This window comes from Ambystoma mexicanum, chromosome 6q (assembly GCF_040938575.1).
Source record: "Ambystoma mexicanum isolate Mex_15411 chromosome 6q, UKY_AmexF1_1, whole genome shotgun sequence".
Lineage (NCBI taxonomy): Eukaryota > Metazoa > Chordata > Amphibia > Caudata > Ambystomatidae > Ambystoma > Ambystoma mexicanum.
Window position 1 is genome coordinate 1,247,550,723 of NC_090937.1, and position 18,536 is coordinate 1,247,569,258.

General features: G+C 49.2%; 1 protein-coding gene across 1 annotated transcript in view; it reads right to left on the reverse strand.

Annotated features, from left to right (window-relative positions):
- The window catches only part of STIM2 (stromal interaction molecule 2), a 904,595-nt gene extending 896,715 nt beyond the window's left edge, over window positions 1-7,880 (reverse strand). The window contains exon 1 of the mRNA XM_069631845.1: window positions 7,523-7,880. Coding sequence (XP_069487946.1) covers window positions 7,523-7,739 — 217 coding nt within the window. The 5' untranslated portion in view covers window positions 7,740-7,880. The remainder of the gene's footprint in view (window positions 1-7,522) is intronic.
- Between the last annotated feature and the right edge of the window lie 10,656 nt (window positions 7,881-18,536).

Consider the following 18,536-nt stretch of genomic DNA (forward strand, 5'->3'; position numbering starts at 1 on the left):
CCTATTTTTGGGAAAGTGTGGCTGCAACCCTGCATGAGTTGTTGGGACATTCCCCCTGTATTAACGCCTGTCAAGTAACTCCCATGGGGACATTGGCAAGGTGTCTGTGGTAGCTAGACGATTTTTGAACATAGCTTGTATTAGAGCCAAAATATCTATACTCTGCTATTGGATATCAACGAGCACACCGTCTCACGCCGAGTGGTTGCGTGATCTTATTTATACCTCTGATAGAGAAGAAATGTATATTGCTACAGTGAATCCTAAGTGCAGGCCCAAAATCATTTGGACTCTCTACGAGCTTATCTAGCCATTATTGGTTAATTCAAAAGGGAATCACTACTATCAATTTATTTTGGAACAATGTTTTCTTTATTTCCCTCTATAACAAAGTACAGTCAATGCAATGACCCGATGATAATATATGAATTGTTTGTACTTCCATGCGTACTGGTCCATTGATCAGGATTACATGTATGTACTCTTTGTTTGCCCAGTTTTATCTTAAAGTAAAAAAAATAAGCTGTCAAAAATATGTGCCACACTAAAGAGGAGCTGGCTACATTGGCTGACTTTAGCACTGTTCGGTTTGCGCAACCAGCCAAGCAAGGATCATCAATTGTCACTGCATGAGATGGTGACAGGTAGGAGGATGCACACTCCTGTTTCCCCAACGCAAACAGCAGATGCTCATAGGAGTGTAGATATCCTTGGGGAAGAGTTCAATGTATACCTTATCTACTACCTGGAGACCGAGTCTACACAAGACAACACAACAGCAAAAGGCCAAAATGAGGTCATCTACGCAACACCAACAGCAGTAAAGCTGAAAAACCGGCGCACCTCAGTGTACTTGACATACGCCCAAAGAGACAACAGCAGAGCCTCAGCAAGAGGCAGACACCAGAGAGAGCACCATCAACGAACGTTGAGTTGACTAGAGGGTATTGCCATAAACTACTGTATCATAAAATGCAGAATGCATGTTTTCTGCACATTCAGCTTAGTTGAAAAGGACGAATCCGAAAATGCCTAACTAGCTGAGTGGTGCTTGCAGGGATGTCCCCTCATAAATTAAAGGGAAAGCCGGGGACAAATGAACAGATCCCAAAAGCTTGTGCTAAAATGCGACCAAGTCGGCTTTGTAATTTTGAAACAAGCTTTTCAGAATGTGGTTTTTAACACATATCCGACTAGAGACTATGAAGGTTTGTATAGACACAGTATGGCCATTTGGGCAACCCAGAACTGAGAGGTCAACACAAGTCTTTGAAGTACAAGCAAGAAACAAAAAAATGAATATAGGGGTATGTTGTCCGTTTTTCCCTCTCCTTCGTTCTTATTCTATGATGAAAACAGAAAACATAGGGACTAGAAGCAGGTAAATAATGACTAAAGTAGTGAATTTAACACCAATTAGAAGTAACCTTGTGACTAGACATAGAAAAGAAATTCAAACATTACTAAACATGAATGCCAATATAATAGATGAGCATCATTATGAAAGAACCAATATGTCATATGATGCAATGAAAGAAATAGGCAGGACCCAGTATAAGGATTCATGTTATATATGTGTGTGTATCCTGCATGCGGTTGTCACCCCAAGAAACAAGGACAGTTCCAAAGACACACAGTACATGCCAGACTCAAAGAAACAGATCAAAAATGAATGTGCATGGAAAGAAATGACAAGATTATAACAAGTATACTGTAAGACCACAGATGTATAAAGCCAGTGCACTGTACTGGATCAAGAAGTGTGTGAAGGGGTGTGCAGCATTTAAAGCAGAGGGACAGGTGGGATATACAGAAGATGTCATAAAAAATGCAGAGGTATATGGGCGTTGCATGTCAGCAGGTTTACAAGTATGCGGCAACATGAACAACCAGTAAAACCACAGAAACTCGCTCTATCTTCAATTTGTTTCAGGGGCAAAGGAAGCGTACCTGTTGGTCAAAATTTAAACTGCAACAGGACTTTCACCATGCCAGCATTACGTGATGGAACTGCTACAATAATGGAGGTTTTCTGGCAATGCAGGATCATAGCTTACTTTCATCTACCACTGTCCTGGCATGGTTTGTGTTCCCTGGTTACCCTTCATGTCCCAGTACTCATTATCCTGGAAAACCACCATTCACTCCCAAACAGAAAACCACAGTTCCCTGCAGTGCCGGAACAGTGCAAGGACAGAAGGACCCACAGACTATCACGCACAAAGAGATCAAATTACTTTAATAAGGAGGCAGACGATTCCCTGGAGAAGATATCCACCCAGTACAGGTTATTTATGGAAACTGTTCTTTGCATACTATCTGGCCCCGGAATAAAGGCAGTCACAAATGCCAAATGGCTGCAGATAGTTTGGTGGCAATTGATCCAGATGTCTAATGCTACACGGCATGGCCTCAACTGTGGGCTCTGCCTTTCTCAGCTTACGCAAGTTAAAGAGCATAAATGTGCATCACTAAATCCGTGTCAGTTGTGCTGGCCTGGGGTGGGCCAGAAAAATGCTGGTAAAGATTTGCACATAGGTTGATGAATGGTCAATACACTGTTAATGCAAGGGTGAGCTACCAGTATTGAGTCCTCTTTAAGCAAAAGGGGTTACATTTACTCCGCTGCCAAACTGCAATATCTGGTTGAGAAATGATTTTCAATTGTTTGAAGATCATTGAATGGGGAAAAAGACGAATTGCTTTACCAGGGTAACTACATCACCTTTCCATACCAGACTGTTGCTTCTTTGAACTATCACTGCCAGGATGAAGTGTGCATGCCATCAATGGCAAGAAAACATATACTGGTCTGTGGCGCGTAAATTGAACTGCGTAACATATCTGTGTTTATTCAAACATAATCATTGTAATTCTCAATCCAAATTGATTACCTTTGAAACTGACTCCATCACATTTCTTACATAGGATTTATACATCTGACATTGCCTCAATCAAAATTCTGTCAATGTATTTTTTAATAAACACTGCCTGCATTAGACTTGTACAACCAGCATTGCCTCAAAAATCATAAATGGATTTTACAATTGACATTGCCGACCCTATAGCCATTCGCCAATAAGCACTTCATCAAGGCCATCCATTAATTGTGTCACAAGACTTGTACTTTCAAAAATTAGTCAATCCCTAATTTGTTGTTATGGTATTCGCAGACACATAGTTGAACCAATGCAGGGATTCTTAAAGCAAATCAATTATCAGGGGGCGCTGCTGAGCAACAAGTAAGATGGCGGCTCGGGTTACAGCTACGGTCCCACTGAAGTCCTGATGCACAAAAGATCCTGTTGCACACCGCTAATTTGATCACCGTCGACCTCGATGTGCAGCTGCTGGATCAGGAAACTTGCAGTCCGAGACTCCTATAAATCTGCTCTGCGGGAGCTGTGGAGTGGTGCGGCGGAGCGGGAGTAGCTGCGGCTGACTGGCACTTCCAGACTTTCCGTCTCGTTGAGCCGTGCAAACCACGTAACATAGGAGATTTGGCTGCGGGCATCCAGAGCAACACACAGTGAGCCGGGCACAGGGCTGGTACCCACATTAACTTTAGTGCGCCATGGTCCTTGCACAGAGTTGTGCACATAAAGAGTCCTCGTGTGGCATTGGCGGCCCACGACCATCCGCCCTGATGACCTGGGCCACGGACTGTGTAAAGTCGTCTACATGCAGTGAGGTGCGCATGAAGAGCTCCTTCACAACACTTGGTGCCTGCTGCAAGCGATTGTGCTCCAGACGTTACGTGAGCACTTACTTCCACGGATATGTTATACTGCAGTCCTTGTTACCAAACTCTACAATCTTAATTACATGACGTAGCCAAAACTTCACATACAAACTATACAAATCAAACAATACACAAACTGTAGATTTGTGGATATTTGATGGCTATTTCATTCTATGGATGCGTTATGCTGCGGTGGTTGTTCCCAGGGCTTAGAGTCTTGGGTGCATGGCCTGTGGCCTACGACCTTCGGCTGCATTTAAAGAACACGGCCTGGTGATTGTACTTGGTCCATCCCATGCGTGATATAATGAAGGCGTATTATTTAATTTCACGTTCTTGTTGGGTAATTACAGACGGGGTCATTGCCCCTCACGCTCTGGTATGCAACAGCTTCCCGAATCAGCAACGCACAATGCAAAAAATAAACCTACTGTTCAGTGCAGGAAGGGTGCAGCACATTACCTCAACCTAAACAACAAAAGGTATTTGCCATCACTACAAATCGCTTCTTGTTTATAATCTCACTAATATCACACTGGTGCCACAATGATACGAGGAAGGCTTTGCAAGGCTGCTCCAGAACACAAACACACATGCATGCGGGTAACTCAAGGCGTCAGAGAAAGAGGACGGCCAGAGAGCACTTCCCCTTCCAAGCTGCTCTTGACTTCCAGCTGACTATAGGCGTGCTCACTCTCATAACTGTCTACGGGACGCTTGTGCCTCACTGGCCTGGCTCGGAGTCTGCACCCTCTGACCTCTCAATGGGGAGCATTCCTTTGCAATTCCATAAGCATATCGATCGACCGTGGGCACCGGTCCATCCTGTAAGCACTGCAACATACGTCGAGCCAGCTGAATTCAGCAATATCTAGGAACACTCCACTTCACTCACTGATCGTCGTGTTTGCAAACTGTGCCAGTGTTTTAAGATTTCCAAAGCGCTACAAGCTGTTATCTGCACCCACCAGCAGGCAGCTTCACACATGCTGCGTGGATTTTCTTTCCAAAGCTTCCCTATCGTTCAGCTGTCGCTTATCTGCACACCGAAGTTTCAGACACTGCTAGCCAACGTTTTTTAGGCCTGGTTGAAAGCCCAGAGTTTGCCGTCTACGGCGGGGATGGTGTAAATCAGAGCACTATGCACACTTGGAACATCAAATACTTAATGGGCGTGACAAGCCAGGTAGCCAACAGTGTCCAGTGGGGAAGTGCGGGCTCCATACCAACTGAAAATGGTTCTACGGAGGCTTGAGTGTTATCGGGCCCCAAGCCGCCTTCCTGCTCATGTCAGCATGCAACCAGATGGATTCTGAAAGATCACAAACGCTGCACGTGCATCCGTCTGGTCGGATAGGCCTCGGGTAACAAAAACTCAGAGAGGGCTATGACAGGCAACAGCAAACCCACCCTGCTATGCTAGGTGAACAAATAGTTATACTTAAATTAAAAGCATGCAGATAGACACTTCTTGGGCACAGGGCAGAGAAATAATGACACAAAACTATATTTTATATACACAGATACATACACAAAAAGTGGGGTTGTACAACTATTTTAAAATAAAAAAAGGATTGGAACCAACAATATGTGTACATTGGACATGTTTGGTGAGTCACTGAAGTGTGAATGAAGCTACCCTTCCCATCTATTTCACACCACCAGAGCAAGTAAGATGACACTGCGTATAATATTTTAACATGGCTTCCTGTCAGTACACGATGACCGTTACTATCGAAACGGATGGCCACTGAAAACCTTTGCTGGGGGACGTACAACATGTAGCTAAAGTTATGTATGGGCCAATCTGAGAGCGCGTGCTCCCAACTAATCTAAATAACGCAAAGCCCTTTAGCGGCTGCAGTGCTCATTAAATAGTGAAATGTGTAGAGTAGCACACAGCATACTGGCCCCAGTGCCAATTCTTCAACCGCGAAAAACACTCAAACCACCTTATGTTGCTTCATTCATATATAATATTTTATTAAAAGTATAGATTAAATATCACTTTTCCATTAAAGGAAAACACCTGGCTATTTTGTTTCCTCATGAACGTGTGTTGGCCTATGAATTTCATTAATAACCCCCCCCCCCCCTCCGCCCCTCAAAAAAACCTTGGCCAACCATCACAAATGTAACTTGCGGCAAAGCGTGTGTACTCTCAATCTTAATTCAAATGTCTTCTGCAAACGACTAAACTCAAAATGGGTATGTAACTGGTTTTAATGTAAGCGTGCCTGTTCCCTGCTCATCCGTCTTAATTAGCTCTTTAAAGGTCAATTGTTTAAACAAAAACAAAAAGGGGGCAAATGGAGTGACGTTACGCGTTGTGCCAATTGCCAAATGAGACAGCACTCACAATTCGCAAGGTTGCCTTCCAAAGTAGAACATCTGTCCTCTTGGCACCCGGGGCGTACAGCTGTGCTGGCTGGCTGGCAGCAGAGGGGAATGCTGTCGGCTTGACACTTTACTGGGTTGTTGATAGGATATACGGCCTCCTGGGTGCCTTTGCACACTGTATGCTTGCAAACGAAGCGGAGCACGGGCCGAACATCATGCCTTCCCCCTTCCACCGAGGCGCTTCCGAAACACTAGTGGCATGCCCGCTGCTGTGGCAGCCACGGCTAGGCATGTTGATAGATGCATGTATTATGCAGCTGCTGTAAGCATTCCTCAACGCTGCGTAAGCGGATGGTATTTGGTTATACCTTGAATTCACACAATAAACGACTACTTACACATCACAAAAATCATATGGAACGAGGTTACGTTTTAGACCACACTCCGCTAGAAAAATGCTGAATAATGATGCAGAAGCAGATTACATATATGAAAGTAGGACACAGGCGGTTTATATAAACAGTACGGGGCAAAGCATGGTCTCGAATCCCAACAAGTGCAGGAATGACACCAATGTCCAAGGCAGGCTCTGCATCCAGAGACAGCAGAAATGCAGCCTCGGTCCTGTGCAGGAGGCAGCACATGATTAATTGTTATGACAGATGGCTAGTTACTGCACCTGCAGAGAGAGCTACGCACACACAGCCACACCAGACACAGCAGTTCCCAGGCACTCAGCAAAGAGGCCACTTTCCCAGTGCAAGGGGAGAAGGAACAGCCCGGCCCCAGGCATCTTTGAGTATGCAACAGAAGAGGGTGGGGGGCAGGACTCATCGAATCAATGAATACAGCATTACGCAGGAAGAGGCGCCAAAAGAGAATTTATTTCATGGTTTATGCTAAACTCGAGGCATGCAGAACCTCTTACTATGAGCACATAATTCACAAAGTCATTGGGTACATAGCTGCATGTTGTATCTGGACGAGATTCCACACTTTGACTGGGCACACAAACCAACACTGCTCCCGAACTGCTACTGGGCACCGTCACCCAACACTGGGGACAGATACCGCACCGTCACCGGGGAACAGAATCCAACACTGCCCATAGAAACATATTCCATCACACTGATCACCCCACCCAACGCTCTACCTGGACACACACCTACACTGCTTAAACTGCTACATTATCTGCAGGTACAGACATCCGGCACTATGTACTAGACCGGTAGAGCAATACCGGGACTGTCTAAACGTACATAACTAACATTGGCTCCGATATATGGGCACAGATCTCTTCATCAACCCTTGCCACAGGGCAAAAATCCGTACACGGATTTATACCATCACCCAAATCATATATTCCCGCCCCCGGTTGCCCGATCTGGCTGCTGCGTGATGCACCCTGTGGTGGGTGTCCAGAGCCCAATAGAATCTCACCTGCGGTGGTGGGTGCCGCTGTTGTGGCCCCTGGCTCCTCCACCGTATGCGGGCTGCAGGAGCCGGACTCACAGGACTGGGCTGCCGTGGCTGCTCCGGCGGCGACCAGGCACAGCATCATGAGCAGCAGCGGGCCCCCGGCGCTCCAGCCGCGATCCTCCCGCCGGCTCCCGGGCGCCGGGCTCCTGTCGCCCGCCCCGCTGCTGCAGCAGCTCATCGGCGCCGCGTCCGCCACCCTCTGCCGGCAGCAGCAGCGACCCCACGATCCGCGCGCGCGCCTCTAGCTCCAAGGCTCAGTGCATGCTGCGCCCGCAGCAGCTCGCTCAGCCCCGGCGGCGAGGCTCCAGCAGCAGCAGCAGCGCTACGTCAGCGCGCACGGCTCTTCCGCGTCACGGCGGGGAGGCGGCGAGGCGGGGGACGGAGCACCGTGGCCCGGGGCTCCTGCCGCATCAGCGAGGGAGGCGCGGCCCAATCCTGCCCTTGACTCACGGTGTCCCGGCAACCAGTCACTCACTACAGGCCTAGTCATCCGTGCCAACCGACCCTCGCACAAAAAGCGGCCACTGCCAGCCGCCCCATGTCTCCCCAAGAATACATGTACTCGCCCACCTGGGCCGACCACCCACACAATGACAGTATACGCAGGGCAGTTTCAAGCCAACTTTGTGCCCAGGGCGAAACATCAGCATGTGCCCACCCGAGAAGCGCACGCGTCACTCCTCAAACAACACCGCTGTCGGGCGACACATCCCGTCAATATGAATAAATAATTTGTATATACATTAAGCTGGTTACGTTACATTGTAATTCAGGTACTTTACAGAAGATTTCTAACGTGAAAACACAGCTGTTGCTTCCCAAGTACATTTTTTTATGTCACCTGCTCTTAGGAAAGGCCTTGCCTGAATGCTGTTTCAGACTGTCCATACTGACACAGTGGTGTGTACAGCCTACTGGGGACCAAGGGCCCACTGACCTGGCCATGTGTTGTTGCAGGTGTTCTGTCGTACCACCTCACTTGAATGTCGTACCACCTCACTTGAATTTCACAAGGGGCAATACCAGACTAACCATATAAATTATTTTCTGATAGAAGGTTATCATTCCAAGATACACTTGGTACACTCTTATTGTACTCTTTCAAAATACCTCTCTGAGAGTGGGAAAGGGGACAAATAGCACCAATGAGGATTCCTGTATACTTTACATTAAATCACAGAGCATTTCAGAACTATTAACAGTGATCACTTCATTTGTGCATAAGCGCTCTCCAAATAAACAATTACGATCAGAGATCTCTACATTCGATAAACAAGTCTTTGATGAAAGGATTGTATGTGTGAATCTCAAATTAATAACGGGTGCATGGCTTGGTGCTCACATCACGGTTAAAATGTTTGTAACCACAAACCATACATGCTCACTTAGACAGCTTACGTTTTTGGATGAGAGTATAAAATGGCTTCAACATCAGCCATTCAAATGGGGTACCAGGACTCCTTTGCTTCTTGGTGCTGAAGAATTTTAGAGGAGGAAGGGCTGGGTCTCAGTGTGGGCATGCCCAACCCCAATCCAGAAACATCTTTAGAGAATTATATCTACAGACAGGGCAGGATTCTTCACAAGAGAGACCCAATCAACAATGCACAGAAAATCTACACAGAAAGTATTGAACTTCTTTCAGACTTTAGCCTGACCAGTAATAAGCTGATGAAGCGTTTTAAAGAAAACCAGCTTCTAATGCATGCTGAAGAGTCCACAGTTCATCAGCCAGTACCTGCTCACTATTACGAAGGCCTCAGGGGTTATTTCGGCAAAAAGAGCAGGCCCATGCTTTATCTAACAGGGCTGACATTAGCATCTCTTTGTGCTGGCCTGCAGCTAGTAAAAATCATGGTATGGCAGTGTAGAAAGGGTGTTTGGCCTAGTGGATTTACAATTTACGGCAAATTCTTTGATTGCTTTATGTTTGTTTGTTTGTTTGTTTATTATTTGGAATGCGCGTCATACCCAGGGGTAACAGTGCGCAGCAGATACAAGAATATGCAAGACTTGGTTACACACAGAATTATACAATAGTATACACCAAAAATTATACATAGAGTAATACAAGACTTATATACACATCAATATACATAATGCAGGCAAGGGGGGTTAATTACAAGGAGACACGTTTTCAGCATAATATACAAAGGACCAAAGCGAGAGATACAGAGTAAGGGCTAGAGGCAGGCTAGCGTGGTCATATAGGTAGGTCTCATTGCTAGGTTAGGAGAGTTGGTTGTTAGTTTTTAGCCATACAGTAGTGTTAGCTCTGAATTTGTGGTAAATTTGGTTCAGTCTTAAGCTAGGAGGCAGGTGTGATGCTGGAAATGCATCTGAGGGACAGGGCCTCTGAATCCTTGTCCTTTTACTGTTTTTACTGTGTGTTCTGTCATGTTTTCTGCCCAGGAGTCCATGTGGGACTCCTGGCAGTGCAGCTCTCTCTTTTGGTTTGGTGAACAGACCCATGGGATACCCTTATGGCACCCATGGGTAGGGGTACAACCCTGTGCCCCTAGTGTATGTTTTTGGGCACCTGTGGGTGGCCCCAGAGCAGGGTATGGGCTGGTGGCAGCTCCATGCTGAAATTGACAGGTGCTCTGGGTGTCCTCCATTTTGGGATACCCAGGCCCTGCCATTGGGATCAGTTGATTCCTGATAGAAAACAAGATGGCCCCTGTGGCCTCTTGCTTTCTATTGCCGGTTCTCTTGTTTTCCCAAAGTCCTGGCAAGCCCTGTCTCTGTCCCTTCCCCCTGACTGGCTGTTGGGTGGAAGTTCCATGTATGGTGTTGTTGTGAAGGCCCAGCTAGACTGACTGGAGCCTTCCCAGTGACTGTATGTTGTGGGTACCTCCTGTGGGTGGGACGTGGGTGAATGGAGTGTGTGACCAATATACACTCCTTGTTGTGGTTGTCTGGTTTCTGGCATGAGAGACAACGACTGAGACAGCCCTGCCCGAAACTGGCCTGAATGCAGTGTGTAGTGTTGAATGGCTGGGTACTTGTCCCAATCCACATTCCCTGTTGTGAGTGTCTGGAAGGGAGGAGTGTGGCCTGAGTGCACTGTGTGCCTGATTGGCTGACTGACTGCATGAATGACCTGCAGTATGATTGGCTGCTGAGTGTGTGCCAGCAGCGTGGATGAGAGAGAGGATAGTATATCTGGGGACCTCTCACCACTGGAAAAGTGTTCAGAAGGGACCTTTGGTTGAGAAGCGACCATTGTGCTCCTAAGCAGCCAGGGAGCTGAGTCTCCACTCTACGAGTAACTGGAACTGCTGATCCTCAACGTCCAGCTGGAAGAAGAAGACTTGCTGTGGCATTTGCTTCGACCGATCTGAAGGCTGACGAGATCGTCGAGGGCTGACCCGAGAGAGGACCTGGTAAGGCGCCCTCTTCCCGTGCTCCGAGGGACCATCGAGCACCGCTCCATCTTCGCCGAAGCTCCCTGGAAGGCAGACCCTCGAAAGGCTGTCGACCCGAGACGGGACCGCTGAGGAGATCGAAGTGAAGCACCCGGACATCGACGCCGTCGAAGTCCATTGCCGTCGACCAGGGTTCGCAGGTTTGTGTAACCGCTGGAGGCCCGTCGAAGTTGTGTTGCCCAGCCGTGGGAACCACTTGGCGCTGTGCCGCCGACGACTGGAGCCGTCCGCTCCTTTGCCTAAGAACATTCAATCGAAGGACTCTCTCGACCGCATCGTCGACCGCTTATCCTGCCGGAGAAAGTCGAGGACGACCAACGCGCCGAGGAGAAATCTGCCGGTGGGTTTCCCGCCACCCGACGACCTCAAAGACTCGGACGACTCGACGCCCTTGCTGGGCCTCCACCTCTACAATCTTTGCGGTCCAGAACTATTGTCACCGAGGTGCCCCGCACGCCTCCGCCTTGCAGGACGCTGACGCTCCGACGCCGACGAGCACCGCTCGGACGAAGCTGCCGCCTCATCGACATCGTTCTACCTCGTTTGTCGACGGACGTTCGACGCCCCGTGCCTCCCGCTTGAAAGGGAAGGCATTCAAGAAGGGCCGTCGATTCCCCGTCGCCGAACAGCGAGTTCCTCGACGTTTGTCGACGTCTCTTCAAGGAGCTCGACTCCACCAGGTACATTGGGGGGGGGTAAAACATTATAGGAGAGAATAAGACTGGCAGAGCAATATATGGACTGGGCTTGTGCTATATCTTTATTTACAGGTTGCCCAGGTGGGGGGATCTCCACACAGAACTGTGTCCAGTGGTAGGGGCCAGTATTCTGCCTATTGCTCAACCATCTTATTTTCTCTCCTCTCTCTATTGCTGGTTTCACTCTATTGGTCTGCGTGACATTGTACAGTATTGTTCATGCACTTTAATGAGATCTAGGGTGGTACCACTTTAGGATTGTATATATTTGCCATTATTGATTTTTCCAGAGTACAAAGTGAGTTATTATGATAAATGTACATAACCTTAAATATTGATTATATAAAGACTGTGTTCTAACCAATACAGAGTGTGGATATTCCTTTGTGGGGGCTTGGGGACTACACTGTACTTAAGAACCAGCCTGCATCACCTCCTGAGAAGCTAGGCCTTGATTGCTCGACCATTGCTACCGTAATAGAGAATCTTGGCTGGGGTCTCCTGTGCCTCTCCTCCACCATATAGGGAGCGGAAGTACAGACACCCCCCACCGGTCGTTGAGGCCCTTCTCTCACACTGGTGGCAGCGGTGGGATGCTTATGGTTTTAAGAATCAGTGTATAACCGTGCCACTTACAAAGGATATTTGCCCTTTATTAAATTAAGGTTTAGTTGTGTACAAGGTAACTGCATTACAAACAATGGAGTCTATTGCGAATGGCAAATTAACTCGGATGAGCTTGGAGGCTCTCCAGAGTGCTTGTGAAGCTAGGGAGTTAGACTTTGTGGATAAGTCTAGGGCTGAGCTGATAGCTGCCCTGGTGGACTACCAGACTGATAGTGAAACTCTTGATGAGGGGGGGAATGCAACCAATGAGGACTCTGCCCCTGGGGTTTCTGCTGAATCTGTTTCTGGGAATGCCGCCATTCCTGCTGCCTCTGTTCCAAACTCCAGCAATTCCTTGGAGCTTGAGTTATTAAGGATGAAATTGGCCTTTGAATACCGCAAGTTGGAAATAGATGCTGAGCTTAAGAAAGAGGAGTTGGCTCAACAAGTGGAGCTCAAAAATAAGGACCTTGAACTCAAGAGCCAGGACACTGAATGTCAGAGGATCCAGCTAGAGAAAGCTAGGGTGGAGACTTCAGCTAAAACCAGTGAGAGTGTCAGGTCCCCAGCCACCAAGTTTATGAAAGATTTGGTTGGTGTATTTGTGGAGGGTTCGGATATCCTCCAATGGATCGAAGCGTTTGAAATGGCTTGTGCGATTCATGATGTTGATAAAAGAGATTGGGCGAAGTGTTTGTTAAGCAGAGTGCCTCAAACCGGGTATGACTGTATTCTGAAGCTGAGTGTGGAAGAAAGGGGTCAGTACGAGTGTATGAAGTCTGCTTTGATTGCCAAGTTCGGCAAGACACCTACCCAATACCTTAGAAGGTTTAGGGATTTTAAGAAAAAGGAGAATATGTCTTGGGTTGACTGGGTGAGTGCTGCGCACATGAACATGATTGGGTGGATTGATGGATACAAGGTTAAGACTTTTGTTGAATTGTCCCACCTTTTGTTTTTTGAGCATTTCTCTGAAGCCTGTTCACCAGAGCTGCGTCAGTATGTGGCTGACCAGAACATTTTTTACCCCTTTAAGCTGGCTAGGTTGGCTGACAAGTGGGTCTCCCACCGGGTGTCCCCTAAGGACTCCAGTGGGAAGGACAAGGACAAAGAGAAGGGGGCCTCTCAGAAAGCTGAGGAGTCCCCCAAGCAGTCACAGTCGGGTAAACCAAAACCTTCTTCTCCTAAGACCCAAAAATCTAGTGGGGATAAGTCATCTGGGGGTGGGAATAAGAGTAGTGGTCCACCTGCTGCAAAGCAGGCTCCCAGTGGTTCCAGTACCGTACCCCGCACTCCTGGCGTTTGTTGGGACTGTGGGGCTCTGGATCACAAAAGGGGTGACCCCAAGTGTAAAGGTAAGGCACTTGGAGTACAGGCTGTCAGCCTGACCTACCCTTACCCCGTGTCTGAGGTGGAGGCCACTGTCCTCCCCTCCTCTGCCGGGATCACATTTGGTGCTCCGGTGGAGATTTCCTTAGTGTCCCTTGGGGCCTGGGACCAGTATGCGGAAGTACTGGCGACTATCCCACAGAACACCCGTAGATTTTTGAGAAGTGTCCTCTTGAATGGCCAGCCTTCTACTGGTTTGAGAGACACTGGGGCAAGCATGACAGTGGTGGACAGGACCCTGCTCAAGCCAGAGGACTATGAAGGTGCTCCTCTGCAAACCACCAGGTTAGCTGGTGGGCCTCCCAAATTATCACCTGTAGCCTTAGTCACACTCATGATTGGAGACAAGACAGCAAAGCTTCCTGTCCTGATTCAGGACAATGTCCCTGCTAACATTTTGTTAGGAAACGATCTAGTAGAGTTGGGGTTGATCTCGGATGGTCTTCCCATGACTGCTGCTGCAGTCACTAGGTCACAGGTGACACCGGGTCTGGCTGTGGGTCAGGTACCCGAGCCGAAGGCGAGGCCTAAGGCAAGAAGAAGGAAGACCAAGAAGGCCACCTCTGTGGAGGGAGCATCTTCTCTTCCTGCTGTTCTGACAGCACCCATTGGGGTCCATGCTCCGGACGGGCTGGGTCCAATGGAAAACCCGAACTCAACTCCTGTGGGAGAAGAGACAGAAGACTCTCCTGTGGGAGAGGTTCTCAACCCGGAGGATCATCCTGACCTTCAATGCTTGTTAGCTGAAGGGGGACCCTCCCGGGCGGACTTCTGTAAGGGACAGAGAGAGTGCCACTCTCTCGAGGGACTGAGGAAACAGGCCCTGGCCCAGGCACCAGGAGAAGTGCCTAGGACATTTCGGATTTATTGGGAGGGTGAGCTCCTTGTTAGTGAGCCCACTAAGCCTGAACCTGGTGCCCGCAAGAGGTTGGTGGTACCCCAGGTTTATAAGCCCTTCCTACTGCAGTTGGCGCATGAGGTGCCCTTGGCTGGTCATCTTGGGACCAAGAAGACTAAGCAGAGGCTCTCTCCCATTTCTACTGGCCACGGATGGGAGTAGAGGTGGAGTCCCACTGCAGGACCTGCCCAACTTGTCAGTTGTCTGGCAAGACTGGAGGCAGTGTCATTGCCCCACTGCAGCCGTTGCCAGTGGTTGGCACACCATTTGAGAGGGTGGGCATTGACATCGTCGGTCCCCTTGACCCTCCCACTTCAGGTGGACATCGGTTCATCCTGGTCTTGGTAGATCATGCCACCAGGTACCCTGAGGCGATACCCCTTCGGACTGTTACTGCCAAGGTGGTTGCCAGGGCTCTCCTGGGCATTTTCACCCGTGTTGGATTCCCCAAGGAGGTTGTCTCTGACAGAGGATCCAACTTCATGTCTAGTTACATGAAAACCATGTGGAAAGAGTGTGGGGTAACCTACAAGTTCTCCACCTCTTACCACCCCCAGACCAATGGTCTGGTTGAGAGATTTAATAAAACTCTCAAGGGCATGCTAGGGGCTTTGGAAGAACCCCTAAGGAGGAAGTGGGATCTCCTCCTGCCATGCCTGCTGTTTGCTTACAGGGAGGTACCTCAAGAGGGTGTTGGTTTCAGCCCCTTTGAGTTACTCTTTGGACATCCCGTAAGGGGGCCCCTCGCCTTGATCAGAGAAGGCTTGGAAGCCACCCCTCCGGGTCACGCCAAACAAGTGGGGGACTATGTGTTAGGCCTCAGACGGAGGATGACACTGATGATGGGTCAGGCAACAGCAAATCTCAAGGCCAGCCAGGAATTGAATAAGTACTGGCATGACCTTAAAGCCTCACAAGTGGATTGGACTCCGGGACAGGAAATCCTTGTGATGGAGCCTACCAAGCCTAGAGCTTTGGCAGACAAGTGGACTGGACCCTTCAGGATCATCTCCAAGATGGGCGAAGTCAATTATCTGGTTGATATGGGAGCCGCTGGGGTAGCCCCTCAGATATTCCATGTCAACAGGCTCAAGCCTTTCCACCGACGAGCAGAAGTCTCATGTCTCTTGCTAGCTTCCGGGCAAGAAGAGGATGAGAGTGAGCCCCTTCCTGATTTGCTGCATAGCAACCCTCAGGATGGCTCAGTGGAGGGAGTACATCTCTCTCCAGATTTGACAACAGAGCAACAGAGGGCCTGTAGGGCTTTGCTCCAACAGTATGCCTCTCTGTTTTCACTGAAGCCAGGCCTTACACCGTGGTGTAAGCACGAAATTGACACTGGTGACAGTGTGCCTGTCAAAAGCAGGTGCTACCGTATGTCAGATACCGTCAAGAACCACATCCAGGATGAGGTCGCCAAGATGTTGGATCTGGGTGTTATTGAACCCTCAACCAGTCCCTGGTCCAGTCCAGTGGTCCTTGTCCCCAAGGCAAGTTCCCAGGCGGGTACCAAGGATTGGAGGTTCTGTGTGGACTACCGAGGAGTCAATGCAGTCACCAAAACTGACGCGCACCCATTGCCCAGGGCTGATGAGCTCGTGGACACCATCGGTGCTGCCAGGTTTGTGAGCACCTTTGACCTTACCTCAGGCTATTGGCAAATAGCTCTGACGGACCATGCCAAGGAAAAGACGGCCTTCTCAACACCTGAGGGACTCTACCAGTTTAGGGTCATGCCTTTTGGGTTGAAGAATGCCCATGCCACCTTCCAGAGATTGGTCAACCATGCGCTCAGTGGGCTGGAAGCCTTTTGTGTGGCTTACTTAGACGACATTGCCGTCTACAGTTCCACCTGGGAAGAGCATTTGACACATCTGGATAAGGTGTTGCAGGCATTGAAAAGGGCTAACCTCACTATCAAGGCCACCAAGTGCCAGATAGCTCAGGGGAAAGTTACCTATCTTGGTCATGAGGTAGGAGGGGGTCAAATCCAATCTCTCTCCAGTAAAGTACAGGATGTACAGAACTGGGAGACTCCCACTACTCAAAACCAGGTGAGAGCCCTTTTGGGCCTCACTGGGTACTATCGCAATTTCATGGCAGACTATGGGACCATAGCTGCCCCCCTGACAGCTCTAACGTCACCCAAACAGCCTAGGAAGGTTAATTGGACCGAAGACTGTCAGAGGGCCTTTGATGGCTTGAAAGAAAGTCTGTGTAGGGCACCTGTGTTGAGTGCGCCTGACTACAGCCGTCCCTTTATCGTCCAGACGGATGCCTGCGACACCGGAATTGGAGCTGTCTTGTCCCAGTTAGATGACAAAGGGAGAGAACACCCTATCATATTCATCAGTAGACAACTCAAGGGTAGAGAACTTAGGTGGGCTACTGTTGAAAAGGAGTGTTTTAGCATAGTTTGGAGCCTTAGGCGTTTTAGGCCCTACCTTACGGGGTCTACCTTCAAGGTCCAAACAGATCATAAGCCCCTGAAGTGGCTTATGCAGATGAAGGGTGAGAACCCGAAATTGCTCAGGTGGTCCATTAGCCTGCAAGGGATAGACTTCACCATAGAGCACAGACTAGGGAAGAGTCACGATAATGCAGATGGCCTTTCCAGAAGGTATGTTGACCGTCTGGATGAGGGTGTCTATCCCGTAGGAGATTAGACACCCTCCACCTCAGTCTGGGGGGGGCGACTGTGATGCTGGAAATGCATCTGAGGGAGAGGGCCTCTGAATCCTTGTCCTTTTACTGTTTTTACCGTGTGTTCTGTCATGTTTTCTGCCCAGGAGTCCATGTGGGACTCCTGGCAGTGCAGCTCTCTCTTTTGGTTTGGTGAACAGACCCATGGGATACCCTTATGGCACCCATGGGTAGGGGTACAACCCTGTGCCCCTAGTGTATGTTTTTGGGCACCTGTGGGTGGCCCCAGAGCAGGGTATGGGCTGGTGGCAGCTCCATGCTGAAATTGACAGGTGCTCTGGGTGTCCTCCATTTGGGGATACCCAGGCCCTGCCATTGGGATCAGTTGATTACTGATAGAAAACAAGATGGCCCCTGTGGCCTCTTGCTTTCTATTGCCTGTTCTCTTGTTTTCCCAAAGTCCTGGGAAGCCCTGTCTCTGTCCCTTCCCCCTGACTGGCTGTTGGGTGGAAGTTCCATGTATGGTGTTGTTGTGAAGGCCCAGCTAGACTGACTGGAGCCTTCCCAGTGACTGTATGTTGTGGGTACCTCCTGTGGGTGGGACCTGGGTGAATGGAGTGTGTGACCAATATACACTCCTTGTTGTGGTTGTCTGGTGTCTGGCATGAGAGACAAAGACTGAGACAGCCCTGCCCGAAACTGGCCTGAATGCAGTGTGTAGTGTTGAATGGCTGGGTACTTGTCCCAATCCACATTCCCTGTTGTGAGTGTCTGGAAGGGAGGAGTGTGGCCTGAATGCACTGTGTGCCTGATTGGCTGACTGACTGCATGAATGACCTGCAGTATGATTGGCTGCTGAGTGTGTGCCAGCAGCGTGGATGAGAGAGAGGATACTATATCTGGGGACCTCTCACCACTGGAAAAGTGTTCAGAAGGGACCTTTGGTTGAGAAGCGACCATTGTGCTCCTAAGCAGCCAGGGAGCTGAGTCTCCACTCTACGAGTAACTGGAACTGCTGATCCTCAATGTCCAGCTGGAAGAAGAAGACTTGCTGTGGCATTTGCTTCGACCGATCTGAAGGCTGACGAGATCGTCGAGGGCTGACCCGAGAGAGGACCTGGTAAGGCGCCCTCTTCCCGTGCTCCGAGGGACCATCGAGCACCGCTCCATCTTGGCCGAAGCGCCCTGGAAGACAGACCCTCGAAAGGCTGTCGCCCGAGACGGGACCGCTGAGGAGATCGAAGTGAAGCACCCGGACATCGACGCCGTCGAAGTCCATTGCCGTCGACCAGGGTTCGCAGGTTTGTGTAACC